The sequence below is a fragment of the Fukomys damarensis genome, unplaced genomic scaffold (assembly GCF_012274545.1).
Source record: "Fukomys damarensis isolate Sample0158 unplaced genomic scaffold, DMR_v1.0_HiC HiC_scaffold_30, whole genome shotgun sequence".
NCBI lineage: Eukaryota > Metazoa > Chordata > Mammalia > Rodentia > Bathyergidae > Fukomys > Fukomys damarensis.
Window position 1 is genome coordinate 68,787,654 of NW_022900942.1, and position 9,639 is coordinate 68,797,292.

At 51.1% G+C, this 9,639-nt stretch overlaps 1 protein-coding gene across 1 annotated transcript in view; it reads left to right on the top strand.

Moving 5' to 3' along the window:
• Positions 1 to 9,639, top strand: part of Cep192 (centrosomal protein 192) — a 70,801-nt gene that overhangs the window by 60,513 nt on the left and 649 nt on the right. The window contains exons 37-45 of the mRNA XM_033757424.1: positions 1 to 69; positions 447 to 570; positions 1,849 to 1,954; positions 2,336 to 2,543; positions 3,662 to 3,741; positions 4,344 to 4,439; positions 8,228 to 8,347; positions 8,825 to 8,946; positions 9,545 to 9,606. The exon at positions 1 to 69 is cut by the window's left edge and continues 11 nt beyond it. Of these exons, the coding sequence (XP_033613315.1) occupies positions 1 to 69; positions 447 to 570; positions 1,849 to 1,954; positions 2,336 to 2,543; positions 3,662 to 3,741; positions 4,344 to 4,439; positions 8,228 to 8,347; positions 8,825 to 8,946; positions 9,545 to 9,606 (987 nt within the window). The remainder of the gene's footprint in view (positions 70 to 446; positions 571 to 1,848; positions 1,955 to 2,335; positions 2,544 to 3,661; positions 3,742 to 4,343; positions 4,440 to 8,227; positions 8,348 to 8,824; positions 8,947 to 9,544; positions 9,607 to 9,639) is intronic.

The window sequence follows — 9,639 nt, forward strand, 5'->3', positions numbered from 1 at the left end:
CCACCCTGGCCTCGGCAGAGGCGTGGGCCGTGCGGCCGGAGCACGTGATCCTGCTGGCGCCCTCAGCCCGTGAGTATCTCCCTGGTGCTGCGAGGCTGGTCCGGAGCCCTGGGCTGTGCACTGGGCCAAGCAGCCGCTGGCCCCTTACTCCTTAGCTCCAGCTCAGGTGGCCAGAGCAGAGCAGAGCAGAGCAGATGGAGCACACACTCATCGTCTCCTAGCAGCAACAGTCCTAGCTTTCTGTTCTCTTGCTTGTTCATCTGTGCTGCTGTGTTTGTAGTGCCTAAGACTTGTCTAACAGAATCTGCAATTCCTAAAATTGAGCATTTGAGAGAAAGAGCAGAATAAGCCAGTGTACTGGTAATTTAGTGAGGATTTGTTTTTCTTACTGGTGTTTCTTTTTCACTGCTGCTGAGTATGTAACCTTTATTTGTCTGACACAGCAGGTGACAAGGCCAAAACCGGGCATTTCCAGATTGTGAATAACTCTGCCAGGACACTAAAGTTCGAGCTGTACTGGCCAGCGCACTGCCTGACAGTTACCCCAGAGCACGGGTTTGTCATGCCAGAGTGAGTAGCCCCCCAAGTGGGTGTCCCTCGGATGCTGTCACGGTGACCTCTGTCACTCTAGCTCGCTCGGGCTGGTTGCCTCTTGGTGGTGGAGCACTTGTACTGCAGAATGAATTGCCAGATGGCGTGGTGTGAGCTCCAGGCCTCTGCATGGGAGCGGAGGTCCCACACCGCAGGGTGCTGTCCCCAGAGATGTTCAGACCCCTGGGAGCAAAAAGACATCCCCGTCTTGACATGGCCTGCTGCCCACAGCAGCCGTGGCTAGGGTCAGGCGTGGTGTGCGCTGAGTGGTGGTTCTCTGTTTTCCCAGTTTGGGCTGTGTGCTGCTGGTTTTCTGGAGGCCTTTTTTCCATCGGCTTCCTGACTTGACTGTGTCCAAGCCGGCCCCAGCTGTTGTTTCTTCATGGAATATTCTGCTGAGCAACCTCAGGGCCCCACCTAGCAAGCTGTCCAGTGTATGCAGCCGGCCATTGCCAAATGGCCACCACAGCAGTGCCATGAGGAGCCCCTCAGCACAGAGTGCTTCCTGTACTGTACATGCAGCTTTGCCAAACAGCATGAAGCTTTATGTTCTCAAAATGCTGAGTGTGTGTTCTAGGAGAATCTGCTCACCTGAGACAGCTGAGGTGTGGCCAGGCACCTGGGAGGCCCTGCTGGGCTGCGCTGATCATGCCCTTGGCTCGGACTGCTGTGTGCAGTGAGCCTTTCCCGTGGCAGTGGACAGAAAGGGTGCGGCAGGGCAGGCTCCGCAGACACCATGTGGCCTGCATGCTGGACGGGACCTGTGGGAAGTAACCCAGTCACCCTCCTGACCTGTAACTGGAAATTTCAGAGTCACAATCTGGTCACATTAATCATATTCAGACTCTTTCTTGCACCCACAGTCTTGAAGAAGACATTGAGATCAGTAATGGCATAATGAAGAAAGTTTCCTCTTTATTTCCACCTCCCCCTTCCCCACAAATCTCAGTTCTCTTGTACTGTGACTGAATCATCTCTTATTACCAAGTGGCTCAGGACTTTTGTAGCCCAGGTCCTTTTGCTCCAGGCAGTTTTATCTCAGATTCCTTTGAAATGCTATTTTTATGGCATGGTTTGTGGGTTCTGTCTTCACCTTGGTGCTGGCTGTGGGCTCGGGGACCGGTGTGGGCGCTGACCTGGTCTGGGCCCTTTCTCTGCTGCTGAAGCAGTCAGCCGCATTGGTGATTGTAGGTCTTTCTTGTTGGTCTGTTCTGAAAGTCTAGAATATTTATGTTGTTTTATTATTCTTTCCTTAAGGAGTAAGCAACAAATTCTTGTGAGTCCTAATCCCTCCTTATCCACAAAACAGTCGATGTTCCCGTGGAGCGGTCTGGTCTACGTGCACTGTGACGATGGAGAGAAGGTACTTGCGGCTGTTCTCTGTGTGCTCTCGTCCTGTGGCCTCTGCTCCTGTCTGTGCTGCTCCCCAGCCCGCCTGGCGGATGTGGGCAGAGTGCTGAGTGCGGGCCTTTGCACCTGGATGTCTGGATGATGCTCTGGGGCAGGGAGTGGAGAGTGGGCCAGAAACCACTGCTGCTTTGTGGTATTTCCTTATGAAAACTGAAGGTCACGAGAGGAGAGGGCACAGAGTCAAAGACTGACTTTCTTTTGGATCTGAACAAACTTTAATTTCTAACTTCAGTATTTTATTGTTTGCCATTTCCTTTCTTCTAAAAACTAGGCTTGTTTCTTTTTAAATGGTGGCTGTATGTCTGCCTTATCCTTTTAACTTGGTTTTTTTCAGAAAATTGTGAAAGTTCAAATTCGAGAGGATTTGACTCAAGAAGGACTTTTGTCTCGTTTGGCCTCTGGCACATTTGGAATTCTCACCCCAGCACTGGAGCCTCCTGTGAGTCACTGGGCAAAGCCTGTGACAAAGCCTCCTTCCACGAAAGTGCAGATAAGAAGCAAGACCGTTACTTTTCCCACAACAGCCCCGGGAGAAACCTCAGGTACGGTGTGCCACAGGATGGTGTGGCTCAGACCTCCAGTGCGGTGTCCAGGCTTGTGTGTGCTTCATTTCAGTTCATTTATTCAGGGGGTGCTGAGGACTGAACCCAGGGCCTCCCCGTGCTAGGGAAACCTTCCAGCCCCAGCTCCTGACATTCTGTGCTAGTCCCCCTCAGTCGGTTAAGAACATACCCCACATCAGGATAAAATCCAGGCCTTGTTGGTCAGTGATTCGGGGAAGGGCTGGGTTTGGGAGTTTAATCTTTTCTTTCATTTTTTGAGACAGGGTCTCACTGTGTAGTCTAGGCTGGCCTTGAACTCATGGCTGATGCTCCTGCCTCCGCCTCTGGAGTGCTGGGATTATAGGCATGCACCACACCCAGCTCCTGGTAGCTAAATCTTGAAATGTGAAACCTGGATGTCAAATCACTGTGTTCAGAATGCTCCCAGCCCTGACCAGGGCTAGTAAGTTGGCAGTTGACAGGAGAGTGGTAGAGGGACCGGGCTGAGGCCCTGGAGAGGCTGTGTGACCGCCTGGGGTGTGGTGTGGCCACTGTGCCTGTCCCCAGGGCTCCCCCTCACTCACTCCCGCAGCGTTTCCGGCCCCCTTTCCCTGTGCCATCTGCTCCTCGCCAGCCCCTTCCGTCTGCGAGGTCATGGAAGAGCCCGTCTCAGCTGGCCCAGGGTCTTTCTTTTCCTGCTCCTGTACTGCTGGCCCCGCTCCTTCTGGGGACTCCTGTTCCTCAGGTCTCGCTGTGCTCATGACACTCCTGGGTTTCTGCCTCACTGCTCTTAGATTTCCCTCCTGAGCCCTCTGTATCCTGGCATCCATCCTCTACCCTCATGAACCCCCCATGTCTTCTCCCGTGTGCTCAGAGCTCACCTACTGCCCTATGGCGTCCGTGTGGCCCTGGCGTAGGTGTCCTGGTGTGAGAACGCTTGAGCTGGAACTCACTTCAGCATCTTTGCATTACGCTTAGAGTAAAAGCGAAGTGGGGTGTCTGGCCCTGATGCTCTAGGAAGCCCCACCGTTCCCGATGGACCTCCATAGGGACCCTCACGGGGTCCTGGGCTGTCACCGAGGACTGTCCCAGTGAGCTGCGCCGTGTGCATCTTTCAGAGAGCTGTCTAGAGCTGGAGAACCAGGGACCCATGGACGTGAGGTGGCGTGCTTCATCCTTTGCCCCGCCGTATGTCAAGGTCAGTCCTGAGGCCTCATGTGCAACTCTCACGAGAGAGCCGTGTCTGCCCCCAGCACCTTCTCAGTCTCTCTGCTGGGGGGAGATCTTTGAGTGTCAGAGAATCTGTGTGAAAATCCTGCTTGCTCTATGTAATTGTGTCTTCTGCTCCTGATTCTTACCTAACTTATTTTGAAAGTGAAGAGGGGCTTTGTCACTCAGCACTGCGTGTGTACACAGCTGTCTCCTCTCCGTGTCCCAGAACTACCTAGAGAGGAGGTGGGGGGCCCTCACCCCAGGTCAGCCACTCCACCCTGGTGCTTAGAACACTGGAGTCTCTCTATCCACCAGCCTAGAGCCGTAATAAATAGTAACGAAATGTGCACAAGAGACAGTCATGGGACCAACTGTGGAGGAAAAGCCACCTGGACGTGCACATTCCCTAGGGCCTGGGAGTGCTGAGGAAGGACAGTCCCTTGCTGTGGCCAAGGAGGGTGTAAGACTGCCACACAGCCTCTGTGTGGGGTGACAGCTCAGGTGCTGTGACACCCAGGAAGGGGTGGTGTCTGAGGCAGGTCCTGTGGCCGTCACAGTTTGGCAGCTGTGTGAATGTCTGCCTTGCAGGGCGTGGACGACAGCGGGGATGTCTTTCGTGCCACCTATGCAGCATTCAGGTGCACTCCTCTTTCTGGCACGCTGGGAAGCCACGGAACCCAAAAGGTGAGCTTCGGCCTTAACGTGGGAGGAGTGTGGCGCTCCCCAGCCAGGGCTCAGTGGGCCCAGCAGCGCTCTCCACTGTAGGGCAGCAGGTGGGAGGTCTTGCTGTGAGGAACTTGCCAGCTGCACTGCTGCTGCCGCCAGGGCACAGTACGCTTCGCCGGTCTAGCTGACGGTTTCTCTTGCCACCCCAGCCAGAAAACCTCGCAGTGCCCAAAACAGCTGGCATTTGTGGCAGCAGCACCGGAATATCTTCACAGGCGGTGGAGTCCTCCAGCTGCTGGGCACCTGCGAAGCCTCAGTTCATTTCTGGACTGGCACGGTCCCTTCAGAGTCTCTCGGTGGCCCCTGGCATCCACTTGACCTCATTAACTTACTTTTCACTCTGCTTGCAGGTGCTCATAGAAACTGTCACACTTGTATGACTGGTCCATTTACAGTCTTTCGGACTTCTGATGAGTTCTGGAGTAGGACTGTGAGCTCATAACTGATCACCAGGAGTCCGGGAGCCGCTGTGGCAGTGGCCACAAACTGCACTTGCCTGTGTGTGTAACAGGCTCAGTTCCTCACCACTTTTGAAAGACACAGTCATACAAGTGTCACTTATTCCATTTCCCAAACCAGAACAGAAGCAAAACAGAATAGGAAACAGGTGCACTGCTGAGGAAAGCTCAGCCTGAGGGTGGAGTTGCAGCAGAAAGGCCACCTATGTGGTGGGCAAAGAACTGGTGCTCCCTGAATTGAGCAGACTCAGTACAATCCCAATCAAAAACCCAGACAGGCTTTTAAAAAAAACTAGTTTCTTTTCTTTGATTTTGTTTTTGAAGTTGAGAACCTGATCATACGAATATGATTCATTTGACTATGCAAGGAACCCAAAGAAAACAAAACAACCTTGAAAAACAACAAAATTGGAGGATGCACACTGCAGCGTGATGGTTGAGGCCAGAGGGCTGCAGGCTGCAGGCTAACCTAGGCAACTTCTTAGCAAGATCCTTCTCAGAATAAAAAGGCTGGGGTGTAGGTCAGCCGTGTAGCACCTGGGCTCACTCCCCAGTCCTGGGGAGATAACAAAGCATAGTGTTCTTGATGTAGTGTAGATACACGGAGCTCCATACATATGTGGGAGAAAAATTGAGAATCCCAGAATAAACCCTCATACCTATGGTCACTTGATATACTTGATATGGGTGCTAAGATAATTCAGTGGAGAAAATGTTTTTCAGCAAATGGTGCCAGGACAGCTGGATGTCCAGAGGTAAAAAAAGCTAGATTGGGTTCTGAGCTATCAGCATATTAAAAAAATTAACTCAAAATGGACCGTAAATGTAAGAGAAAAAAGCATAAATCTTCTAGAAAAATAGGTTATGCATTGGTTTCTTAGTTGTGACACCAGTACAATAAAGCACAAAGTACAAAAGAAGAAATAACACAAAAAGACTACCCATAGGGTGGTGGAAATATTTGCACATAATGTATTTGACAGATGACTTGCTTCTAGAATATATAATGAACTTGTACAACTGAATAAACAATCCAGGTTCTTTTTTGAGATTCTGGCCTTGAACTCACAGCAATCCTCTTGCCTTACCCTCCTGAATGCTGGGATTCTAGACATGTACCACCATGTGTGGATGATCCAGTTTTTAATATGAGCAATTGAGTGTTCTGGTGCATACCTATAATCTTAGGAACCTAAGAGGCCGAGGCAGGAAAATTCCCAAGTTTGAAGCAGCCTGGGCATCTCGGAGAGACCCTTTTTCAAAATTTAAATGAAAGAGTGGTGGGTGGGCTGGGAATGTAGCTCAGTGGTAGAGTGCTTGCCTAGCATACACGAGGCCCTGGGTTCCATCCCAGTAATTCCCTCCACAAAATCAAAGAATTTAAGTAGACATTTCTCCAAAGAAGACACACAAGTGGCCAGTAAATTCAAGATGCTGAGAATTACTAAGCATTAGCGAAATGCAACTACAGCTGGAAAGGGGCTATCATTTTACACCTACTAAACCTACTGAGCTGGCTAGGATTAAAGAAAACAGGAAGTAAGCGTCACGAGGCTGTAGAGAACTAAAGGTAGAACTGCCATCTGACCCAGCTGTCAGAGACCCCTGCAGTCAGTTTCCAGTCCCCACCTGCCCAGTGTGTGACACAGGCCTGAGAAGAATACTCTTAAGAGACAAATAAGAGAGAGTGGGGGTCAGGACGACCAGTGCCGGTGTAACCCAACAAAGGCACTGCACAGTCCCAGGCACTGACTTGAATTGGCGATCAGTTGGGGTAAAGAGGATGTGTGGTTTCTGTGGAAATTAATGTAAACAAGGCTCCTAAAGGACAAGACAAAGCATTATCAAATTAGGAACAGAATAGACAAGATATATGAGTGTAATCAGAACATTGTCCTAGCCTGAAGGTTTTAGTTGTGGAAAAGGAATCTGGATGCAAGTTACTCTGACCTCAACACGTAGGTGTCAGCTAGACTCATGTCTATAAACAAGCCGACTGCGGGGTTCATTCACTCTTCACAGCCTGCTTTGGGCATAATATTACCGTCCTCGGCACCCAGCAAGTCTGCTTCTGGGAATATACTTTAAAAAAGTTGAAACAAGTATTCCAACAAAAAATCATGCACAAATACTGCTGTCGGCATCATTTGTAGTGGCCAGACAAGGGGGAGATATCCACACATGGGAACCTTGAAATTGTCATGCTGTGTGGAAGAAGCTGGTCGTGGAAGACCATGTCCTGGGCGATCCTGTTGGTGTGCAGCACAGGGGACCGGCTCCTCTGCCAAGGAGGGGGCTGCATGGTGCTGGGTGCTGACCCGAGGTGGCGGACAGGCTGCTCCTGTTGGTGTCACGCCTCTCTAGGGGGTTGGCGGAGTCTCAGGGTGGTTTGTGGTCACGGCTGCACAGCTTTGTGAGCATGGTCAGTCTGTGGCGATCCGAGTTCTCTCCTGGATGTGATTAAAGAAAAACCAGAAGTGGGGCGTCGGGCAGGTGCAGCTGCAGGAGGACCCAGGACGGGTTCCGGGAAGCCAAGCTTGTTACACTCTTGGGGCTGGCGCAGGCCTTCATGGGCCACGCAGGATCTGGGAGACACAGCTGTGTGTCAGATGGCAGAGGACAGGAGCTGGCGGAGCACTGGCCACAGGGAAGACAAGCAGGGTGGCAAGCGACTTAGGACTGGTGTGTGAGTCGGTCTCAGTCCTGCCTTGTCCTCCTGGCTCTTGAGCTCACTGTGGTTATTGTGGTTCAGCATGGGCAGAAATGAGGTCCCTTCCATGTTCTTGTCAGCAGTCTCGCCATCATCACTGGGCTGCCCACAGGTTGCGCACACGGGTGTGTGTAAGCCCACGCTGTGCGGTCAGGGCAGCTGGCTCTCCCTGGCATTCCCAGGTGGGCCGCGATGGGTGCTGCCAGTGGATGGCACTGGTGCTTGCCTGGCTGGGACAGAGGGCTGTTTCTGGGCAGAACCCTCCTCACAGGCCCAGTGCCTGACACCTCTAGTACTTCCCAAGCATATTTCCTCCAGAAAAGCACCTGCTGTAGGTTCTGAGGGGTGTGTTCTATAAAGCCTTAAACAGTAGTACCATGTGTTTTGGATCTGGTGTAGCACTAGGTCCCATAGAAATAAGAAAATTGTTCAAGTTCTTTTTTCACCTATTGGGACAACTAGCCAGTGTGAAAGTGTTTGTTCCTTTGGGGTCTGCATATGGGAACTCGAAGCTGGAGTTGGGTGCTTGGTGTTGCATCAGGGCCTGGTCTGAGGGTCTCTTCCGGCTGTGTTCGCAGGTCTGCATCACTTTCCTGCCAAGAGATCGAGGGAATTATGCCCAGTTTTGGGATGTTGAATGCCACCCTGTGAAGGAGCCTCACTTGAGACACACGCTGAGATTCCAGCTCTCTGGACAAGTGAGCATTACGCTGGATTAAACAAACTGTTGAGCATATTAAAAACCCTATGTGACCAATAGGAAAAATACTTGAAGGTGTAGAATATTTTCCTGATATCATTTTAATTTCAGTCATTCTGTACCCCATCATCTTCATTTTCCTGTCTGTATTAATTAGCATGTTTGAGGGCCATACGGTGTACAAAAACCCAGTGGTCGAGTCAGTGGTGTGAAATACATGTGTGCGTGTGTCAGAGACTATAGAGTTCCTGAACAGCACTTACAATCACGATTTCAAAATAATGTCTTTTAAAAAGGAAGTGGTATAGCACTCGGGAGGCTGAGGCAGGAAGATCACTGTGGAGTTCGAGACCAGCCTGGGCTACATAGTGAGTTCCAGGTCAATCTCAACTACATAGTGAGACCCTGTCTCAAAAAAGCAAGTGGTAGAATTTTGGTAGGTAAATGTCCTCCCTTACACACGTTTCCTCCACAGAGCGCCAGGGCGGGGGAAGAGCCAGAGGCCGTCCACACCGCCAGAGACAGTCTGGTGAAGCTAGGCTGTGCCGCCGTGCCTCTCAGACGTGCGGCCTCGGAGCCCTCCACCCTCCCACCCGGGTATGCGGTGTCCTCGCTCAGGGCAGGGTGTCCTGTTCCCTGAACGCTCGTGTGGCCTGGTCTGTGTGCTCAGAGCTTAGTTGTGCTTGAACTTCCCGTGTGCTTACACGCTCTGTGTCAGACTTCTCTCATATTTTCTCAGGCACCTGTCATTTGTTTCTTTTCATTTAGTATTTTGTTATATGAACATTTTCCCCTTAACATTAGGTGTCTTAGAATTGTGGCGTGTACAGATTAAGGTGCTGTGAACGTTATTGTATACGCGTTTCTGCGGGTGTTTTATTTGGGGTGAAAATACATACTTTCCCCTAAATTTCTGGGTCACTTGATAAACGTGTATAAAATAACTTGCCATATAGTTTTCCCAAAGCCATGGTTCCATTTTACATTTCAGCAAGTACCGGGCCAGGGATTTAGCTCAGTGGGTCCGCCGCCTGCCTCGCAAGCCCAAGGGCCCGAGTTCAATTCCTGGTACCAAACAAAAAAACCTAAATCTACATTTCCGCGAGTACCTATGAAAATAGATTCTTAACGTCTTCAAAACGTAAATGTACAGTCTCTAGCTTTAATGCAGATATTTAAGTGCCCCGTCTGATAGGGTTCACGTAGTACCTGCTGCCCTCCGCCCTCCGCAGGCCCCCGGCCCCGCGCGGCGTGTACGCGCCTCAGGACACCTACGCCTTCCCGCCCACG